Source organism: Fundulus heteroclitus, chromosome 2, assembly GCF_011125445.2.
Source record: "Fundulus heteroclitus isolate FHET01 chromosome 2, MU-UCD_Fhet_4.1, whole genome shotgun sequence".
NCBI classification, from domain to species: Eukaryota; Metazoa; Chordata; class Actinopteri; order Cyprinodontiformes; family Fundulidae; genus Fundulus; species Fundulus heteroclitus.
The window spans coordinates 913,783-937,482 of NC_046362.1; the positions used below are offsets into that span (position 1 = coordinate 913,783).

Sequence of the window (23,700 nt, forward strand, 5' to 3'; positions counted from 1 at the left end):
CACCACCACTTCCTTCCTGGGTTTCATCATCTCTCCCAATAAGGTTATTGTTGATCCCTCCAAGGTTACGGCGGTCTTAGAATGGCCCACGCCGACTGATCGTAAGCAACTGCAGAGGTTCCTGGGGTTTGCTAATTTTTACCGCCGTTTCGTCCGCAACTACAGTCAGGTTGCTGCCCCTCTTCATTCCTTAACCTCATCCAAGGTTAAATTTGTGTGGGGTAGTCAAGCAGAGGAGGCTTTCACCAAGCTCAAGACCCTGTTCACCACTGCCCCAGTTCTCCGGTCCCCTGATACTGAGAGACAATTCATTGTGGAGGTTGATGCCTCTAGCACTGGGGTAGGTGCTGTCCTGAGCCAGAGGACCTCAGATGGTCGGATTCACCCTTGTGCCTTTTTTTCTAGGACATTGTCGCAGGCAGAGCGCAACTATGATGTGGGGAATCGGGAACTCCTGGCAGTTAAATTAGCCCTTGAAGAATGGAGGCACTGGCTGGAAGGGTCCAAGGAACCGTTTCTGGTCTGGACTGACCATAAGAATTTAGAGTACTTAAAGTCTGCTAAGCGCCTTAACTCCAGGCAAGCGAGATGGGCCATGTTCTTCGGGCGATTTAACTTTGTCCTTTCTTTCAGACCTGGAATAAAAAACATGAAACCGGATGCCCTGTCCAGAATTCATGAACCCTCAGAGTTGGTGACCAGTGGGGCTGAGGAGTTCATTCTCCCTGAGGCGGTCCGGTTGTCTGTTACCATGCTAGAGCTGGAAGGAGAGGTCAGGGAAGCCACAAGGGACTTGACGGTTCCCACTTCGTGTCCTCCAGATCGACTGTTTGTCCCCGACCGTCTGGTCCCCAAGGTACTGGACTTGTGCCACAGCTCCCATCTTTTCTGTCATCCTGGGGTCAGCAAGACACTACAGGTGGTCCGGTCCCAGTTCTGGTGGCCATCTCTGACGAAGGATGTCAAGGAGTTTGTTGCTACCTGTCAAAGATGTTGCCAAGCTAAGCCCTCTCGCCGCCCACCCTCAGGGTTGCTGCGACCCCTCCCTATCCCGTCACGTCCCTGGTCTCACATCGCCATGGACTTTGTCACAGGTCTGCCCCCCTCTAATGGTTTCACGGTCTTGTTGACTATCATTGACAGGTTCTCCAAGATGCTTCATCTGGTGCCCCTTAAAGGACTGCCATCTGCTAAGGAGATGGGAGGGGTCTTAGCTCGTGAGGTCTTCCGTCTTCACGGACTGCCCAAGGACATCGTCTCTGACAGAGGACCACAGTTCGTTTCCAGGTTCTGGAGGGAGTTTTGCTCCATGCTGGGCATCTCTGTCAGTTTATCTTCTGGTTTCCACCCACAGACTGATGGACAGACGGAAAGGGCCAACCAAGAGATTGAAACCAAACTTCGCATCCTCTGTGAGTCTGACCCAACTAAATGGTCGCACAATTTGCCATTGGTGGAGCAGGCTATCAACGCTCTCCCATCCTGCACTACTGGTCTTTCCCCCTTCTATGTTGTCCATGGTTTTCAGCCCCCGGTGTTCTCAGTTCAAGAAAGAGAGGCCAAAGTCCCCTCTGCCTATGCCGCCGCCGTCAGGTGTCAACGTATCTGGAGGAGGGCCAGGAGGTCTATGATCAAGATGTCTGGGGTTCAGTCCAGGGCTGCCAACCGCCATCGCATACCTGCTCCCAATTACCAGGTGGGCCAGAAGGTCTGGTTGTCCTCTAAGGACCTTCCCCTGCGGGTGGAGAGCCGTAAGTTGGCACCCCGCTTTATTGGCCCTTTCCCCATTTCCAAGGTTGTGAACCCAGTGGCTGTTCGCCTCCAGTTACCCCGGTCTATGCGGATTTCGCCAACATTTCATGTGTCCCGGGTCAAGCCCTATGTCCCACCTCGCTTCGGGCCCACCTCCAATCCCCCTCCTCCCACCCGTTTTTTGGATGGTGACCCCATCTACACAGTCCGCCGTATCCTCCGATCCAGGAGGCGGGGACGGGGGATCCAATATCTGGTGGACTGGGAAGGATACGGACCAGAGGAACGAACTTGGATTCCAGGCCGTTTCATCCTTGACCAGACTCTCGTCAGAGATTTTCGCCGCCTCCACCCTGACCAACCTGGGGGTCCGTCAGGAGCCGGACCTTGAGGAGGGGGTACTGTTATGATTCTGGCCTGTCTGCCTGCTCTGCTCTCCCTGTGAGCAATCAAGTCCAGCTGCTGCAGTGCAATCAGCAGCATGCCTCTCAGCTGCTCACAAGCAGTTATAAGTCAGCCTGTGGCAGGCAGACAGGGCCAGATAATTGCAAGCCGTCAAGCCAGCAGTATCCAGCACTTCATGTACCTGACCAAGTTTTTGACCACGCCATCGCTTCACGGATTTTCCCTTTTTGCCCAGCCCTCGTCGGATTTCTCTGCCTTTTGGACAACGACCCTGTTTCTGCCCCATGACTTCTGCCTCTTGCCAAGTCCCCTGAATATTAAGCCTGAGTGAGGCTTCCAGGACCTCAAGCCTGCTTCTGTGCTCCACGTCACTATCTGTTAAAGGAGCAGTCTGCTCTGCTAAAACTGCCGACCCCTGCTGAAGGAAGGACGCTGAAAAGGTTAGTGGCTTTTTGACTTCATGCATCTCATTGAACTTCAAGCCACTAACCTACGTCTCCCTTCAGTTATCCCTGGTCCTCGGCGGATGCACTCCTGAAGTCCAGAGTTCAGAATAAACTCTTTAAGTCCTACTTCTGTGTTTCTGGCTGAAAATTTTGGGTCTTCTGTCTAGTTCATTACAGAATTATCTGGCCAAAAAATGGACCCATCGCCAGCACAGCAGTGGCGTAGCAGTGTGGACAATTCCATCGCTCGCCTTGATGCAGGAATGACTGAAATTATTTCCATGTTACGCACCTTGTCTCCTGTCTCTGCTCAGCAGCCTTCACAGCCAGCTGCCATTGATCCTCATGTCACATCTACCATGGTTAAGGAACCTAAGCTGACCCCTCCAGAGTTATTTAAAGGAGACCCGGAGCAGTGTCGAGCCTTTTTAACTCAGTGTGAGATACACTTTGAGTTGCAGCCGTCCTCGTTCCCGACCGAACGCTCTAGAGTGGCATTCGTCATTTCATTATTGTCAGGTAAAGCAAAACAATGGGGCACAGCTGAATGGCAGAATAACTCTGTTTCCTGTTCTGCTTACTCTGCATTCGCTGAGGAGCTCATTAGAGTGTTTGACCCTGTTCTCCCTAAACGGGAGGCCGCCAGGAGGTTGTATTCCTTGAGGCAGGGGGATAAAAGTGTGACCTCGTTTATCATCGATTTTCACATGCTAGCAGCCGACAGCAGTTGGAATCAGGAGGCATTAATGGACGCCTTTATGGAAGGACTCAATGATGATATCAAGGATCAAATGGCTACCCAAGCGTATCCCACCTCACTCAAGGAACTTGAAGATTTGGCAACTCAAATTGATCTCCGGCTCTCCGAACGGAGAAGAGGGAGACGACATAGGCAGGTTTTTTCTACCCCAGCCTCTCACTCAGGATTTCGCCCCTGGCCGAAGAGCCCCCCTCCTCCTGCTGCCCAAACACCTGATCCAGAGCCCATGCAATTGGGGAGAACTAAGGTTTCTCTGGAGGAGCGTTCTCGTCGTAAGCAACTGAACCTGTGCTTTTACTGTGGGGGACAGGGTCATGTCGCTGCCAAATGCCCGCTAAAAGGCCAGGCTCAGTAGGGGTGAGGAGCTCTCTACTGAGCCGTAGTTCTATGTCTGTCTCCTCACTCTCCTTTCCTGCTAACATTTCGGTCTCCTCTGTTTCCCACCAGGTCTCAGTATTTATTGACTCAGGAGCAGACACTGAGTTTTTGGATGTGTCATTTGCCAATAACCATGGCATAAAACTTCTCCCGGCACCTTCTACCCGTAATGTACTCGCTCTGGATGGACACCAAATAAACAGCTCTAATGAAGTCACTGAGAAGGTTAGTCTGACTTTGGGAGGAAATCATATGGAGGAGATCACTTTTGTTGTTATCCACTCCCCCCTGTTACCCATTATTTTAGGAGCTTCATGGCTAAAGAAGCACAATCCCCACATTGACTGGCAGGCTAAGGAGATCCTGGGCTGGTCAAGGTCCTGTTCAGCCACCTGCTTATTGTCTGCTAATTCCCCTCCTGTCCCTGACTATGCCATGGAAGAGAGTTATCCTGATCTGTCCAAGGTTCCTTCAGAGTACCATGACCTGAAGGAGGTTTTTAACAAATCTAGAGCCACAGCACTCCCACCTCATAGACCTTATGACTGTGCCATCGAGCTTCTTCCAGGTACCTCACCCCCTAGGGGACGTCTTTATTCTCTATCGGTTCCAGAAAACCAAGCTATGAAGAAGTATGTGGAGGACTCCCTAAAAGCTGGGATAATCCGACCATCCTCCTCTCCTGCTGGGGCCGGGTTCTTTTTTGTTGGTAAAAAAGACGGTTCCCTAAGACCATGTATTGATTACAGGGGGCTGAATGACATCACTATTAAGAACCGGTACCCCCTCCCACTCATGAATTCTGCATTTGACCAGATTCAAGGGGCCAAGATTTTTACAAAATTGGACCTACGCAACGCTTACCATCTAGTTCGCATCAGAGAGGGGGATGAGTGGAAGACGGCCTTCAACACTCCCACCGGCCATTACGAGTACTTGGTCATGCCTTTTGGGCTAACCAATGCTCCAGCAGTGTTTCAAGCCTTGGTCAATGATGTCCTGAGGGACATGGTGGGACATTTTGTTTTTGTTTATCTAGATGACATCTTGATATACTCCCAGGATCTTGAGACCCACAAGAAGCACGTTCAGTCAGTCCTCCTTCGCCTACTCCAGAACCACCTTTTCGTCAAGGCAGAGAAGTGTGAGTTTCATACCACCACCACTTCCTTCCTGGGTTTCATCATCTCTCCCAATAAGGTTATTGTTGATCCCTCCAAGGTTACGGCGGTCTTAGAATGGCCCACGCCGACTGATCGTAAGCAACTGCAGAGGTTCCTGGGGTTTGCTAATTTTTACCGCCGTTTCGTCCGCAACTACAGTCAGGTTGCTGCCCCTCTTCATTCCTTAACCTCATCCAAGGTTAAATTTGTGTGGGGTAGTCAAGCAGAGGAGGCTTTCACCAAGCTCAAGACCCTGTTCACCACTGCCCCAGTTCTCCGGTCCCCTGATACTGAGAGACAATTCATTGTGGAGGTTGATGCCTCTAGCACTGGGGTAGGTGCTGTCCTGAGCCAGAGGACCTCAGATGGTCGGATTCACCCTTGTGCCTTTTTTTCTAGGACATTGTCGCAGGCAGAGCGCAACTATGATGTGGGGAATCGGGAACTCCTGGCAGTTAAATTAGCCCTTGAAGAATGGAGGCACTGGCTGGAAGGGTCCAAGGAACCGTTTCTGGTCTGGACTGACCATAAGAATTTAGAGTACTTAAAGTCTGCTAAGCGCCTTAACTCCAGGCAAGCGAGATGGGCCATGTTCTTCGGGCGATTTAACTTTGTCCTTTCTTTCAGACCTGGAATAAAAAACATGAAACCGGATGCCCTGTCCAGAATTCATGAACCCTCAGAGTTGGTGACCAGTGGGGCTGAGGAGTTCATTCTCCCTGAGGCGGTCCGGTTGTCTGTTACCATGCTAGAGCTGGAAGGAGAGGTCAGGGAAGCCACAAGGGACTTGACGGTTCCCACTTCGTGTCCTCCAGATCGACTGTTTGTCCCCGACCGTCTGGTCCCCAAGGTACTGGACTTGTGCCACAGCTCCCATCTTTTCTGTCATCCTGGGGTCAGCAAGACACTACAGGTGGTCCGGTCCCAGTTCTGGTGGCCATCTCTGACGAAGGATGTCAAGGAGTTTGTTGCTACCTGTCAAAGATGTTGCCAAGCTAAGCCCTCTCGCCGCCCACCCTCAGGGTTGCTGCGACCCCTCCCTATCCCGTCACGTCCCTGGTCTCACATCGCCATGGACTTTGTCACAGGTCTGCCCCCCTCTAATGGTTTCACGGTCTTGTTGACTATCATTGACAGGTTCTCCAAGATGCTTCATCTGGTGCCCCTTAAAGGACTGCCATCTGCTAAGGAGATGGGAGGGGTCTTAGCTCGTGAGGTCTTCCGTCTTCACGGACTGCCCAAGGACATCGTCTCTGACAGAGGACCACAGTTCGTTTCCAGGTTCTGGAGGGAGTTTTGCTCCATGCTGGGCATCTCTGTCAGTTTATCTTCTGGTTTCCACCCACAGACTGATGGACAGACGGAAAGGGCCAACCAAGAGATTGAAACCAAACTTCGCATCCTCTGTGAGTCTGACCCAACTAAATGGTCGCACAATTTGCCATTGGTGGAGCAGGCTATCAACGCTCTCCCATCCTGCACTACTGGTCTTTCCCCCTTCTATGTTGTCCATGGTTTTCAGCCCCCGGTGTTCTCAGTTCAAGAAAGAGAGGCCAAAGTCCCCTCTGCCTATGCCGCCGCCGTCAGGTGTCAACGTATCTGGAGGAGGGCCAGGAGGTCTATGATCAAGATGTCTGGGGTTCAGTCCAGGGCTGCCAACCGCCATCGCATACCTGCTCCCAATTACCAGGTGGGCCAGAAGGTCTGGTTGTCCTCTAAGGACCTTCCCCTGCGGGTGGAGAGCCGTAAGTTGGCACCCCGCTTTATTGGCCCTTTCCCCATTTCCAAGGTTGTGAACCCAGTGGCTGTTCGCCTCCAGTTACCCCGGTCTATGCGGATTTCGCCAACATTTCATGTGTCCCGGGTCAAGCCCTATGTCCCACCTCGCTTCGGGCCCACCTCCAATCCCCCTCCTCCCACCCGTTTTTTGGATGGTGACCCCATCTACACAGTCCGCCGTATCCTCCGATCCAGGAGGCGGGGACGGGGGATCCAATATCTGGTGGACTGGGAAGGATACGGACCAGAGGAACGAACTTGGATTCCAGGCCGTTTCATCCTTGACCAGACTCTCGTCAGAGATTTTCGCCGCCTCCACCCTGACCAACCTGGGGGTCCGTCAGGAGCCGGACCTTGAGGAGGGGGTACTGTTATGATTCTGGCCTGTCTGCCTGCTCTGCTCTCCCTGTGAGCAATCAAGTCCAGCTGCTGCAGTGCAATCAGCAGCATGCCTCTCAGCTGCTCACAAGCAGTTATAAGTCAGCCTGTGGCAGGCAGACAGGGCCAGATAATTGCAAGCCGTCAAGCCAGCAGTATCCAGCACTTCATGTACCTGACCAAGTTTTTGACCACGCCATCGCTTCACGGATTTTCCCTTTTTGCCCAGCCCTCGTCGGATTTCTCTGCCTTTTGGACAACGACCCTGTTTCTGCCCCATGACTTCTGCCTCTTGCCAAGTCCCCTGAATATTAAGCCTGAGTGAGGCTTCCAGGACCTCAAGCCTGCTTCTGTGCTCCACGTCACTATCTGTTAAAGGAGCAGTCTGCTCTGCTAAAACTGCCGACCCCTGCTGAAGGAAGGACGCTGAAAAGGTTAGTGGCTTTTTGACTTCATGCATCTCATTGAACTTCAAGCCACTAACCTACGTCTCCCTTCAGTTATCCCTGGTCCTCGGCGGATGCACTCCTGAAGTCCAGAGTTCAGAATAAACTCTTTAAGTCCTACTTCTGTGTTTCTGGCTGAAAATTTTGGGTCTTCTGTCTAGTTCATTACAAAATGACCATGTAAACATAAGCTATTCATTTGCTGTATGCCAGAAATTATCATTAGTCATCATGATTTTACCATATTTTTTTGTTTTATAGAGACAATATATATATTGTCTCTATAAAATATATATATATATATATATATATATATATATATATATATATATATATATATATATATATATATATATAAATAAAATTAAATATTGGCTTTGGCACTACAGACTACTTATCTTGTATGAAATATTAGTTGTTTTCTGGTACTATATTTCCAACCCGGAAGACAGACGCTTGCATTCACTGCAGTGCTGCTCTCCTTGTGTGAGAGCTGCTACAGCATGGTATAAAAAATAAGAGTTGCTGTCGCTGTGCAGATTGGGTGCTAAAACAGCCACTTTGTCTCAACTTTGAGCAGAAACGGTAACGTTCTGCCTGACATCACCGCTTGTTGGGTATGTTGTTCACAAGGCAGGGGTGGCACGGTCACTTGGCTACTTCTTGGATGGAAAGTACCTAAATTACTGTTCTACGCAGAACTGTGCTGGCTGCTCATTTTCCAGGACAGGAAGCAACTGTTGCTCAGAAAGCAGAATTCATGAGACTTACTCAGACATGCATGAATCAAGCGTAATAGCGCTTTTATAATGATTTGAAACCTCAAAAAAGTTGATTTTGCATGATACAGACTCTTTAAAATATATATATTTTTAAACATACAGCCTGAAGTTTATAGTTTTCTAGTCTTGAGACTAGAACGAGAACTTGAACTACATACATACATACATACATACATACATGTGCCATTTAGATCCTTTCCTTACCTAATACAGTAAGCCAGCGGGCCACAGCTCCATACACTTCATCCAAAATCAGGATGACCACGAGGTTAATGATAGCTGCAGTGGTTTTAACTGTCAGTTGAACATGGCTTCTTGTGGTTGGGCTGGAGCTCATATACAAAGCAGCTTTGGTGGAGATCCGGTAAAGGATCACACCAAACACAATGGCAAAAGTAACACCAATCTGTCAGGAAACGGTTGCAAAAATACCGTCAAGACATCAATAAGTAATGTTTAAATTTCAAAACCTTTACAGAGAGCTTGATTGGTTCTGAAAATAGTTATCACTTACCATTAGCAGCATCATGACTATGTTAGTCATGTATGCAGGAAGGCGGTCGCTACACGTGAGCTTTTCCATCTAAAATAAAGGAATAGTAACATTACAATCTGTTACCAGCTGTTCTAAGCACCACTGATCCCAAATAAACCCAAAACTAACATTACATTGGATTATGTTTGTTCTAATAATTATGTCCCAGGACTGATGTGGAACATGATGTCTATATTGTGTCAGTAATATTTTTTGCAGTGTGTGTTCTGGCACCAGTAGATGGCAGCAAATGCAGTGACTCAATGTTAAGAAAATGGCTTGCAGAGGTTCTGGTGAGGCTGGGATTGTTTGGGAAATCATAATATTTTATAAGATGCTCAGCTGAGCCCAACTCATGCAAAACCTCCAACAAGCCAACAAAGCATAGTCTGTTTAGTTCCAGGCCTCCATGGGAACTGAATCAGAAAGTTTATTTTATTTAAATGCATAACTGACTGCAAACTCTTCTACAAACAATATAAAACACATGTATGTGTTTTAAACTAAAGTTCATAGCATGTGTTAATTTACCTTCAGTGGGGATTTTTTGTCTTTCTTGAGAGACTTCTGCATCACTCTAAATTCATATTCCGCCCTGGGATGATCCTGTGATGGTGATCAACAGAGGTAAAGATAAAAGCATAAAGAAATAACATGTTATCAGATTTGATTACAGGAGAAATCAATGACTGTTCTAAGCCCCCTCACTCTGTACCCTCATGCCTACTACCAGTCATCTTAGCTTTGCCTGTTAAGATCTTGCATTCCAAATATGTAAGAAATTCAATCTCTATTGAATCATCAACAGAACAAATCTCATTTGATACTGGTCATGTTTACACTATAGAGATAATTATGGACATTTGAACTGAAGTTGTGCTTCGTCTTTTATCTATTTGTACATCACTTAACCATAAAAGACCCAGTACAATTTGAAATCTCATTTTCTTAAACGCTTCCGGCCAAGACAGTAGCAGCTCAAAATAGCACTACTACAACAATCACTAAACTAAAATACAGTGACTTGTTCTACTGGATAATTAAATAACCCATCAATGAAAATCGTTGCACTTAAATGTTTGACTATGTAAACTTTAATATTTGTTAATATGAGTTTCTTCAAACGTTGGGTGTTTGATCCATCTTTGGAAAGTAAAAAGTTGACCATCCAACTTGAATCCAACCAGCTATCAGTCAGCTCTGGTTTGTGATGAAACTCAGATTTCTGTGAAACATTGCATCAAGGCCATTTAAGCACTGTAAAAACACATTCATTGAAATTACATCTCCATAATCAAGCAAAGCAAAAAAGTAAAAGGCATAATTCCTCTTTTCAGTAATTTTCTTTGCCAGGGAAAATGTGGCTCCATAGAAAGAGAAGGTTCATAAACAACCATTTATTGCTGAAATGCAGACAAGAAAATTTTAAATGTTCTTCAAATAGCACTTACATAAGCCAGTATTGTGTTTTTGAGATTGGAGAGCTATCTACTTCAGGGGAGAAATTAACTGCATATGTATTTTAAGCAAGACTTAATTCAGAGTCTTTCCACATGGAGTTTGCATGTTTCCCTGTGCATGCATGGGCTTCCTCTGGGTACTTCCTCCCACAATCCAAAAACATGGCTCTTTGGTTGATTGGTTACTTTAAATTGCTCTTAGCCATGAGAGCATGCATGGTTGTTTGTCCTGTGTGTCTCTTTGTTGCCCTGTGATGAACTGGTGACCTGTACAGGGTGAACCCCGCCTCTCGGATATGAACTCTGTATCCCAGCAGCCCTCCACAGGTAAGCAGGTATGGACATTGATGGACTTAATTCAGACATGAACAATTATGCCTTTCATCCACCCCTTTCCATAATCCATCAGACAAGCTGAAGGGGCTGCGCTCCTGTCATTTGTGCAAGACGGGAAACAGGATTCATTACAATAACCTACAGTGAAAGAGCTTCTTTGAGAATCAGTATCTCAGAAGATCACATCATACTGACATGAGAGTTCCTGTAAGTATAACACACACCAAGTAGTTCAGTAAAACATGGCAGATAAGAGCTGTGGAAAATAGTACATTTCTAGAAGTTACTGTGCAACATATCAGCAGCTGTAGCATCACCTGGAACATGTTACATTACAATAAATCTTAATTTTAAGACTTGTCTGGATATAGGTTTAACAAAACACTTTGAGAAACATATATAGCCATGCTCAAAGTGAAAACCTATGAAGGGAAGGAGAAAATGCACAGCAAACAGCAATAGCTCAGAAATTAAAATTAGCAATACACAGTCCCTGAGGGAGGATCTTCTAACTGGCATCATGCAATTCATTATTTCTTCTTATCTTTTACGGCTGCTACTACAGAAAATCCAAACAAAAATGCAATAAACAGTAGCTCGAGTCCGGGTAAATACAAAGTATACATTCTTATTGCAGGGTCCAGTCTGCCTCTACTAAATGGGCTACCCCATCAGACTACAAAACTTTCTTTGTTCCTTGTTCCTCAATAACATTACATTACTAGAGCCACACCTTTAACCCGTGGGACCTCTGAAACTAATTAATTTCCGTCTTTGGGGATGATAAAGTTTATCTTATCTACATATTAATGTATTAAGTATGATTGTTAAAGAAGTTTATGTGCTCATTTCCTCCACTGTTTAGGTCAGAGAAGGCCAACCTTTTAGAAGTTAAGTGCTGCTTCATCAGTACTGTGTGATACGAAGGGTTACCTGTACTCACCTTTTAAATACAAGTATGACTAAAAAAGAAGAGCAACTAAATAAAATAACATTTTAGATGCAATTCACTAGAGGGTGTGCTATTTTTTTTACAGGCTTGAGGGCACCACATATGACCCTTGGGGGCTATCTGGTGCCTTGGGGGCTATCTGGTACCATGTTGGTGACCCCTGGGTGGTGGATCAGGCAATCAGCTCTTTGTTTCCACCATCTTCTCTGGTTAAGACACACTTGTGCTCGCTAAAAGTCCTCCACACTACTCCAAAAATTTTTTTTCACCTACCTTTCACATACCTTGAGCCTATCTGTCTTGGTGTATATATATATATATATATATATATATATATTTATTTATTTATATCTATATAGATATAGATATATATACATGCACACACACACACACACACACACACACACACACACACACACATATATATATATATATATATATATATATATACATATATATATATATATATATATATATATTATATATATATAGAGAGAGAGAGAGAGAGAGAGAGAGAGAGAGAGAGCGGGAGAGAGAGAGAGAGAGAGGGAGAATTCATCTGTTGTTTTGCAGTCATATTGTACATTGTATGAAGAGGAAAAAGGTAAAAACACTTGGCATAAAACAGACATAGTGGTGAATTTCAGGACAGTTGCTTTGCAGTGGTAGCAGAGAGGCTTTCTAGTGAAAAGAGTGAAATTTAGTGACCAATGAAAAAAAGTTTTCCAAACCTTCAGAGCTTCCTGTGGAACAACACATACAAAAACAGAGACAAAAAATATTGTCAATAAAATATAACACGGAGAACCTTGGTATGCTTTCATCTTAATGGAGTAATTAATTTCTGTTTGGTTTAGGAATGTGTAGACAAGGTACAAGCAGCCAGTGTCTTATCTGTAGCAGAGCTGTTATTGTAATCTCAGTTTATAAGAGATGTTCTCATCAGCTCATTATACAATGTTGTGTTACAACACAGTTATTTTAAATTAATGTATAAATAGAAGGCTCCTGTTAGCGTCATATGACTCATTGCTTTAGCAAAGGCCCATCTAACTATCCAATATCACATTAGCTATAGAAGGCAACTGTGAACTTCTGCCAGTTAAGAAAAAAGTTAGAGGACTAAATATAATGTGTGCATATTACAAGGCGTCCAAAGGATCCCAAAGGGTGCTTCTTCTGCAGTACAAACTAACCATAGAACAAATTAAATTACTTTTTTTTTTATATTTGAGCCCTCATTTTCAAAACCAAGTGCTCACACATGGCTGATATATAGTGGACTGAAGCTGGGATTCCAGCCAAATCAGGTTTGCATGTTCCAGTTCCTGGCTTGGGTTAGAAAACAGTTTTTTCATAGGTTATTGGGCAAATAAATTATTATTGAGTCTGGATAGAGAAATGGTTAGGTGGAAAGATGGATAAATGGATGGATGGATCACCTCTTCATCTTCAAACCCAGTTAGGTCCCACTCATAGTTTAGTCTCATCTGCCTCCTCTTCCAGTGCTCCATAAACATGGCAGCTATAAAAAATATGAAATGTGCAACAAGCTGTAACTCAGTAGCCCTAATAAGGACAGCATTATCATTTTTGTGCTTTTTAACGCCTTACAGGACTGTCTCAGAAAATTAGAATATTTTGATAAAGTTCTTTATTTTCTGTAATGCAATTAAAAACCATGAAATGTCATACATTCTGGATTCATTACAAATCAACTGAAATATTGCAAGCCTTTTATTGTTTTAATATTGCTGATTATGGCTTACAGCTTAAGAAACCCAAATATCCTATCTCAAAATATTAGAATATCGTGAAAAAGTATACTAGTAGGCTATTCAACTAATCACTTGAATCGTCTAATTAACTCGAAACACTGCAGGGTTTCCTGAGCCTTGAAAAACACTCAGCTTGGTTCAGTAAACTAAATGGTAGTGGTTAAGAGACGACATAAGATTCTCACAGTAACTGGTGTACTGACCATGGCATTACTGTCCTTGATTGGCCTGCCAATTTCCCTGACCTGAACCCCATCGAGAATTTGTGGGGTATTGTGAAGAAGAAGCTGAAAGACACCAGACCCAACAATGCAAATGAGCTAAAGGCCGCTATTAAGGCATCCTGGGCATCCATAACACCTCAGCAATGCCACAGGCTGATTGCCTCCATGCCACGCCGCATTGATGCAGTAATCTGTGCAAAAGGATTCTCAACCAAGTACTGAGTGCATTAATGGACATTTTCAAATGTTTGATTTTGTTTTGCTGTTATATTTTTTTTTTTACTTGGTCTGAGGAAATATTCTAATATTTTGAGATAGGATTTTTGAGTTTTCTTCAGCTGTACGCCATAATCAGCGATATTAAAACAATAAAAGGCTTGCGATATTTCAGTTGATTTGTAATGAATCCAGAATGTATGACATTTCATTGTTTTTAATTGCAATACAGAAAATAAAGAACTTTATCACAATATTCTAATTTTCTGAGACAGTCCTGTATGCTCAGATCCGTTCACTCACCCCACAGGGCCATGAATATAGAGAAGAAAACCGTGGCCGGGTTATCAAACAGGTGACTGGCACGAGCAGTTCCACATGCTGTACTGAGTTTCCAGTAGCTACACACTCTGTCACACAGAGGGCACATGGTGATGTTGTTCTTTGGATCACAGATCTCCATGCTGGAATTTAAACACGAGCAAGCACACAGAAAATGTATTGCATTTAATTTGGAGGTTTTAAAAACGTTATCTAGTTCCTAAACTGTAGAAAAATGAGAGGCCATATAAGTTATTTTAACTCTATTTGCCTCTGCTCAATATAACACATAAATGAGTTATTGGTGTTGCAACTCAACATTCTGTGTAGCATCACTGTTTTCAGGGTGTTCAGTAGCCAAATACATAATTAGAAATGGCAGAAAAAATTTAAATTGACTACTGATAATTTTAAATGCAGTAAAGTGCAGAATTAGCAGAGACCACCTGTGTTATAAAGACAATCTGATACAATCTTTCAAAAAAAAGGAGCTGAAGGACTCCTGGGATTGTTTCATCAGGGTGATATTAGGCAAGGCAGCAGAGAACAGAGCCGGATGCAGAGGGGGAAGGACAGTCAGACAGGCAGTCTCAGAGTTACAGGTAAGTGGAGGTTTGATAAGCTTGAGGATATTAATGTTAAAAAAACTCTTTCATTTAGATATACACATAAGTAATGACGGTGGTGTTGCTGTTGTGTTGTACTGTGTTTGGGTAGTTATGAGTGAAAAAAACATACTCATAACTTAAAACTCATAACTTGAAAGACACCACAATAGATCAATGTTACTGAGAAATTCTATAGTCTATTTCTATGGGGTTATTTCATTATAGTATTTTTTATGCTTGTAAACTTGTATTTATTTAGAGCTTCATATTGTCAGGTTTTGTGGATTGAACCCGAATTCAGCCACACACAGAGCCACAATTAAGCCCCCCCCCCCCCCCCCCCCCCCCCAAGGTCGGATCCCAGACGACCAAAGAAAAATAAAGTCCAAACATCAAAACAACCCACTCAGGGTGGGCGGAGGGAGGCACAGGACGGAGGGAGAGAGTCCAGCAAAAAACTACCCAACCAGGGTGAACGGCAAGAGGCTTTGGTCGGCTGGCCAAAGGGGAAACAAGAGGAAGTTCAGGTGGCCGACCAGGGGGTTGACGGCCACGGAAAAGCTCTGCAAGCCACTGCGGAGAGCTGGAGACCACGAGCTGCGGCTTAGGAGAACTGAGAGCGCTGGGGTACTCGAGGGCACTGGGGTATTTGGACGGCGGCTTGCTTCGATGCGCCGGGAGGACGCTTGGCTGATGACTGGTGGCCAGGTGGGTCGGCGGAGGACGGCCTGGGCGTGGCAGGGGGTGAAGCAGCAAGGTCTCTGGTGGCGGACTTCGCGGAGGACGACCCCGGCGAGGCGCAGTCATCAGCAGGGTCTTTGGAGGCGGTCGGCGACGAGGACGACCTAGGCGAGGCGCAGTCATCCGGCGGCGGAGTAGCAGGGTCTACAGTGGTGGTCGTCGCGAAGGACGACCTCGGCGACGAAGCAGAAGGGTCTCAGGCGGCCAGCAGTGGAGTTTCGCCTTGGTTCTCCTGACGTGGAGCTCCACTGAAGGATCCTCGGAGGGTTCTGGAGCTTTGACTGGAGGCGGGTCCCCCTGGACCGCCTCTCTGGACTCTGGAGTTGTGACTGGAGGCGGGTCCCCCTGGACCCCCTTTCTGGACTCGGGAGCGTAGGCTGACGCTGACGGCGGCTCAGCAGGAACCGTTGTTGTGACCGGTTGAGCAGAGACCATTGAGACGGCCGGCAGTGCAGGAACGTGCACACCCACGCAGTCTTGGGCCATGGCGTGTGCCGCAGGAACCCTTGAGACGGCCGGTAATGCAGGAACGTGCACACCCACGCAGGCTTGGGCCGTGGAGTGTACCGCAGGAACCCTTGGGACAGCCGGCTGCGCAGGTTGAGGATCCTCGGCGGCCGGCGGTGTAGACCCCATCCTCGCAGGCTGCGAGGACCATAATGGGAGGAGGTCGTCCCTGTCCCCGTAGAAAAAGTCCCACAACTGTATGGCAAGCCGATGAGGCCAATTATCGTCCGTACAATAACGCGCAGTTCCAACCTGTATTTTACGCGAGCGCCCGTTTTTTACGTCACCGCGTAAAATACGGGTTGGAACTGCGCGTTATTGTACGGACGATAATTGGCCTCATCAGCTTGCCATACAGGATGACTAGAGCAGCAGGTGAAACAGATCAGGCTTGGAGTGGAACTGAGCAGAGTGGAATGATCCGGAACTATCCATGGTGAAGCAGGAGGAACTGATCCCTGACACATATTCTTGTCAATGTGTTGTAGCAGAGATCATACTAGTGAGATTTACTGAATGACCAATAAGATCTACTAATATAAGCCAAACTCTAATTTAAATCTTCTTTATCATGATTTTCAACAGTCCTTTCATTGAGTAAAACTACACCTACATAGATGAGACACTATTAAATACATTTAACATTTACCATCTTTGATGACTGGTATCTGATCTGTTCAGGTATGGAGCTCCAAGTTAATGGCACTTTCTAGGTTTTTTCTTCACAACTGTGACCTGAATGTAGACTCCTTGTTTCCAAAAACTTGTTTCTAAAGCCCAGTTATAAAATACAGAAATTTCCTAAGCCTGAGTACTCTGACAACTGCAATGAAAAAGGAAGGTCTGTTTTCTATTACTATCTTTTTTTTAACGCTGACCATCCTTCTGAGCAGATGGAGAGTAATGATCACCAGTTGAAAAAATGTCCTAGGCACAAGTCATAACATCCTGTAGGTGATGAGGAGCAGGTAGAGGAAGCGTGACCTAATTCATCAAACCTGTTAGTACCATTCCTCAGTACTAACTCTGTCCAGTCACATTAGGAACGATTTAGCTGATAATAATAATTTTTCACAAAATGTACACAAAAAGAACAGATCATCTGCTCCTAAATGCAACTTAGGGTAGGCAGTTGACTTTTGATCCCAATGCTCGCATTGTGTAAAAAAACACAAAAACAAAAACAGGCAGACAAGCAGAAAAGAAACTACTATGACTGTGTATTAGGGCCACTGAAGATAAAAGAAAAAAAGAGGAGTAAAAAGGCTGGCTTGACTTCAGTCAACAACTGTGTACAAAGCACCATGTTATCAGCGTTAGCTAAAAGACCAGCTAACTGAGATGATTATCTGGCAGAAAAATCAGATGTGACTTGTAACTTTTGAAGCATTAGTTACTGCAGCATAAAAATATCTACTTGATGTAGCCATGTTGAAGCTTCTTCCTCACAAATGGTTGTGTATATATATATATATATATATATATATATATATATATATATATATATATATATATATATATATATATATATATATAGTGCTTATTGCAGTGCTTACTGCAGCAAATCAAATAGTGCAACCTTCCTCAGGAACTACTAATCACCTTCTCATCATCATCATCATCATCATCATCACGGTCATCATTCAGTCTGTCTTGTGCTCTTCCATCTCTGTGTGGCTGAGCTCATCCAATAAAACTAGACAGGTCCAACTGCTACGAACAATTAGAACTGCAGAGGATATCATCAGGATTGACCTTCCATCCATGACCTGTACTGGTCCAGGGCAAGTAAAAGGTCAGCTAACATAGCTGTCGACCCAACACATCCTGGTCACAGGTCATTCAGATTTTTTACGTTCAATTTGGCCTTAAAGATAGCTGAAACGGGCCAGTTTTTATCCCCAGGCAGTGTTTCTGATTAACATTTTACGGGCCGGTTAGGCCTGCCCTGCCTCACTCAGTTTTACTCTGTGTGGTTTGAGTTTACACCAGCCTAAAAATGCCTAGAAGAGGGAAACGCCTCCTGGAGGTTGCTTTAGGCCCCGTCCTTTCTGCCCCGCTCCCCAGGCCACCGGCCCCACTTTTTGTTGGCAACATTAACACTTTAAAGAAATCTGCGAGAAATGGTAAACAATAAAAATGTATTGTTCCAAAGACAAAATACGCAATTTTTGTATAATTGTATAAGCAAGATTGTCTTGCATATTTTTGCTGTCACATGCTGGGGTAGTGGTCTGAAGGTTGCTGACAACAACAGACTAAACAAACTGATCAGGAGGGCCGGTGATGTCGTGGGAAAGGAGCTGGACACTGACCACTGTGGCAGAGAGGAGGATGCTGTCCAGGCTTCAGTCCATCTTAGACAATGTCTCACACCCTCTTTATGTCACACTGGCCCAGCAGAGGAGCTCCTTCAGCAGAAGACTCCTCTTACCCAGATGCACCATAGAAAATCATTCCTGCCTGTGGTCATCAATCTCTACGACGCCTCCCTTAGTGATTCAGACACCCCGCTCTGTAATTGACATTTATTCATTCTTTTGCACTGTTTTTGCACATCGTCTCTGTCACGGTATATGGAGTTTGAACCCGAATTCAGCTGCACACAGAACTTCGGCTTAAAAGGTTTATTGAAGGTTGGATGAGTAGTGGAAGATGAAAGCTAACAGTCTGTACTGGACAGGAGCAGGTGGATGTGATGGCTAGAGCGGGAAGGAGCTGGAGGACTGTGTGTGCTGCACTGAGGAACCTGGCAGTCTTCTGGACTGTAGGTAGAGTGCAGTAATTCCCGGGGAGAGCAGCAACACAGCGAGGGTTCTGAAAGCACGGGGTTGAAGCAGAACCAGCAGCACAGCTGAGACAGTTCTTGGTGCGCAAGGTTGCAGCAGAACCAGCAGCACAGCACTGAGAGTTCTTGGAGTGCAGGGGTGCAGCAGAACCAGCAGCACAGCTGACAGAGTTACTGGCGGAGGGGGGGCAGTCAGGCAGGCAGACGAAGGAAGCACGGGCTGGCAGACGTAAGGAGCATAGAGAAAGCAAACACAGGCAGGTCGAGGTATGAATGAAGTCGATCCGGCAAGGGTGAGCTGACAGAGGAGTCCTTAAGTATGTTGACTGACAAGTATAATGAGTCCGGGCTGATTAGGGACGGCAGGAGGCAGGAATCAAGGTGAGTGGAGATGAGGCTGTATGTGAGGTGTGCAAAACTGAACCCTGACAGTCACTATCACTTTATTTTAGATCTATAACTATAACTATATACACACACACACATATTATATATATACACATATATATATATATATATATATATATATATATATATATATATATATATATATATATATATATATATATATATATATATGTTTGTTTATCTGTATTTTTGGAGCATGTAATGAAAATAATTTACCTCTGGTATTATTAAAGTATTTCTGATTCTGATTCTGATTAAAATAATACACCGGGATAAATATCTGGATCACACGTCAGATTAAACTGATAATATAATAGGGCACAGCCCCTCTCTGTCTGCACACATGGCATGTATGTATGTGTCAGCACATTTATGTACTCGCAGTGTGTTTGCACGTCTCGGCTGCCGTAATTTTCAGGTATAATAAAATAAAAAATCTGCAGAATGTGCCAATTTTCTATTTGAATACTCGACTAATCATCAGATTGATAGAATACTTGATTACTACTAGAAATTCACTTAGCCGCAGCTCTACCTGACTTTGTTCTGTATTTTTTTTTTTAAATCATTGTACTTCACTGTGAACATTCTGTTGCTCAGAACGTTGCATTTTATTACCCTGAATGTAGAAAAAAATAGTTTAGTCTTAAATAGTCTTTTTAAAGAAAGACATATTTCTAGAATTGGTGATTGAAAATTGGCAACAAAATGTCTGTTTGGTGCATTTTTTGCTGTAGGTCTACATGGGCCTTCCTCCAACACCAGACAAAAGGAGTTCTTTAAATTTTAAAAGCAGTTGTTTAAACTTGGCCCAGCAAAATGTTCGGTGCAACGAAAGAAGTCGTTTTGACCGTAAGCAGAACTGGATTTAAGCAAGCACTAGCGAAAGTTTGGTACTGAAACCCATTGGTGGTGGTAGATTAGGCAGTCATTACCGTTACAGTAAGTGAGCAGTTGGCCAATATATTTGTTAGTAAGAAACCTTCCTTAAGCTGTCATTCTAAGGAAGGTTTGGTGATGAAGTCAGTAGAACCTTTCTGCCTCCACATTTATCATCTCCAACACTCACATCATATCCTCTCTCATAAAGTTGTCTACACCATGTGACCAGCTCACAAACATACCTTCATTTGTATAATTTCTGTTCTTTGGAGGGTGGTTGAGCTTACCTTGGTATATTGTCATCAACCGTTGCACATCCATAGAGGAACACAATGACCCCAACTAGTGAGGCAGGAATGAGCATCTGGGTGTACAGTCCCAACCATGCAAAGTAAAGGCCAATCTTCTCACCAAAATATTTCCTACATGACACAAAGCAGAAGCAATTATAAATCTTCATATATTTCAGTATTTTCTCAAAAAAACATAAAATGGGGGAGCCATTACAAGAACACATAGCTGATGTGTTGAACACACAGCTCACTGGGCTTTGTATTGGTTCTTCAAACCTGGGGTTCCAATAATGACAAAAAAAAAAGTCAATGTAAGTGGAATTATTTGAATGTCTTGCTTATTTGGAAAAGCCTCCTGAACTCCAACTAGAAATAAATTCTTCTTGATCTTGTTGTTTTTATTAAGTATGGTCGGCATTAGCAATGAAACAAGCTGCTCCAACATGCTGTCAAAAATGAAAAACTTTTTTCGCCATTTGAGAAATTAAAGGTAAATTTTTATATAGAGAAACATAACGTTTTTAGGTATCTTCAATTTGGACATTATGTCATAAATGACATTGTAACAAAGGGAACCATTATTGAGATCAGTTTGATTTTAGATAAGATTGCTTATTATGGCAATTCAAAAATGTATCTCAAAGCTTCTTAAAGAACAGTGGATCAAACACATTAGGTATTAAAAAGGTGAGAGAAGGCACTCTCTCCAATGACTATTCCTTAGCAATGAAACAATATGTGTCAGACAGTGTCAACCACGATTTGCTCGATGTACTGGTGTGAATTAAGTTGGAAAAATGTGTTACAGAATCATTTATATCCTTATCGACCCAAAATTACTGTCTCAAGTGAAACCAATAAAGCATTTGTATTGTAGATGTTGTAGAGAATTAAAAGTTGGACACCTTCAAATCTTTTGTAGCTGTCCCTGAATTCAAGTGTATTAAGAAAATATTAGAGAATATCCTGGGAAAAGCCATACTGATGTTTTGTACAACTCTTTTTCTGGGTGATCCTACAGGGAATATCAAGTGACAAATGCCTTATTAAAAAAATTGAAATTGTTGTAGAAGCTAGAAAAAGTAACATACCTTTTGCAGCTCAAATATGATTTGCATAATGTAAGGTAGTCCAATTGGAATAGATACTGGTTAATAAGGATGTATTGGACTACTGATTACAACTGACATTATTTTTCCTCTTTCTTGCATATGGTTGCCTATGACCAATGACTTTATTTGTGTATTATACATAATCTTATTCTGTGAAATCCCAAAGGAAAAGCACTGTAATTTGGGATTTTTTTTGTAAAACGATGATTGTGTAACTGGCAAAAATCGGCTTCACTTATTCTACAACAAAGCAGGAAGAATTAAGTTGTAAAAATAAAATGTTTCCTTACCGAACAAGTCCAATGGGCTGGTACTTAAAGAAGACACTGTAGTTTGCCCACTCCTCGTACAAAAGCTGTCGTGATAATACAGGAATTAGTTGTGTTATTTTAACATTTTTGTAATGTTTTTCTTTCATTTTACCTGTACGTCACAAATTCATCCCTGGCTTCTCTATTACAGTTCATTATCTTTATATCCTCAGTGCAAAAATAACCACTCCAGACTTGGTAAAGTGCAATGCAGTTGGGAATAAAAGGAAATTAAGCACCTTTTTTGGAACAAAGTCATGTCATGTCTTTTGAAGCATGTTTAATATTTTGGATAAAAGCATTTGGTTGCTGCTGCTCCACTTCAGCCTTTCATATTCCAAGGGATGTTCTCAATGTGTTTAAGGGGCCTGACTTAGCATTAGCTTTATAACTATCAAGTGTTTTCTGCCGCTCACTCTGTTGCTTTCTCTATCAATGCCAAACAATGTCCAAACATTCAGAGCCCACATCTCCTAGTTTTACTCACTGTTCTCTGTCACAATAACGTTTAACCTACTCAAGTCTCCTGACCCCATAGCTTTCCAGATTTTTTTTATCTGTAAATCATTATTTATTGTGTGAATAGGTTGTTTGATATCAGTAAACACACTAACAGCAATTTTTTCATTGTCAACAGCTGTAGTAATTTCTTTAATAGATTCATGTATGGCTATTGTTGATAATTTTGATATGAAACCATATTGACTTTCGATTATTAATTTATGCTTTTCAAAAAAATAAATTCCAGTAAATTAAAAAACTTTTTTTTTCTAATACCATTGAGAATTGTGGTAGCAGAGATATACAGTAGGTCTGTAGTTAGAAAATTGATGCTTATCTATATGTTGGTATATTGGGATGTCTTTGGCTGTTTTCAATGAACCAGTTTCATTTCCTGATAAGATTAATTAATGTCAAATTAATGACATCTTTTACCCATGACATGTCAAAACCATGTAAATCAATTGATCTTTTGCGCTTGTATTCTTTTACACTATTGATTATATCTTTTCTGTAAAGGTACTAAAGATATCACTGAGTGTGAATATTGAAGTGGCGCTTTTTCTACAGGACCTTTTTGAATATAGCACTATCATAAATATTAGCTGCAATCTATGTGTTCCAAACCCCACAGCTACAGCGCACTGTCACTCTCATAGAAGCTAGAGAGAGAGAAAGAGAGTAATGTGTGTATGTGTACTGTCTGTAATGCAGCAGCATGAATGGGCATTTATTTTGGAGGTGGGAGAGAGAGATATCTGCTTTTTTTTTTCTAAAGTCACTTGTAGTAAATTCTGTTATGACCAGAAACAGAGGGCCCAGAATTCAACACAAACAAGCAGTTAACATTTAAAGACAGTTTATTTAAAGTTAAACTGCAGCAGGTCGCAGGGTTATCATCAGCGTCTATGGCAGGAGACTCTGGAAACAGAGACAACAGGTTAGTGACCACACAGACTTTACGGGACAGATTGGTTACTGATGTAACGGTCACTTACTTTCTAATGTGCCAGGGATTTGCGGGGACAGAGAGTGCTGGCTCCGGCTGGATTGTCGGAACGCTGACGAGCCTCGTCATGGTCAGGGAAGCCTTCAGGTGGATCTTGGCTGTTACTCGGTGGTCAGGGGACAGCCAGAAGGTCAGAACCGTGATAACAATGACAGGCAGGATGTTCAGGGAGAATTTCCAGAATCCGCAATCCGAGGTGAGGTCCAGTGTCCCAGCCAGGTGAGCCGAGGTCCAGAGAGAATCCAGGGGGAAATCCAAGGCAGAATCAGGGCCAATGTTCCCCCTAATTTTTCATGTGTCTGAGCAAACACACAAACTCCCTGAGCGATCACTTGACCTCTTTGAGCAACATCGTGCACACTGAGACTACATTACGGCTGTCCGAGACCTGAGATTATATCAAGCTACATGGCTTACTAAAAGAATCAA

General features: G+C 43.7%; 1 protein-coding gene across 7 annotated transcripts in view; it reads right to left on the minus strand.

Annotated features, from left to right (window-relative positions):
- LOC105934800 (anoctamin-1) overlaps window positions 1-23,700 on the minus strand; it is a 75,085-nt gene that overhangs the window by 22,688 nt on the left and 28,697 nt on the right. For 6 of the 7 annotated variants that reach the window (XR_004932290.1, XR_004932292.1, XM_012874951.3 and 3 more), the window contains 8 exons: window positions 21,741-21,805; window positions 20,333-20,467; window positions 14,094-14,254; window positions 13,015-13,097; window positions 12,304-12,315; window positions 9,356-9,430; window positions 8,804-8,872; window positions 8,494-8,695 (listed from right to left, as the gene is read on the minus strand). Coding sequence is in view for 5 of the 7 variants with exons in the window: in XM_012874951.3 (XP_012730405.1) it covers window positions 8,494-8,695; window positions 8,804-8,872; window positions 9,356-9,430; window positions 12,304-12,315; window positions 13,015-13,097; window positions 14,094-14,254; window positions 20,333-20,467; window positions 21,741-21,805 (802 nt within the window). In the remaining 2 variants the exon portion in view is untranslated. The remainder of the gene's footprint in view (window positions 1-8,493; window positions 8,696-8,803; window positions 8,873-9,355; window positions 9,431-12,303; window positions 12,316-13,014; window positions 13,098-14,093; window positions 14,255-20,332; window positions 20,468-21,740; window positions 21,806-23,700) is intronic. The other variant, XM_012874952.3, reaches the window with a different exon arrangement.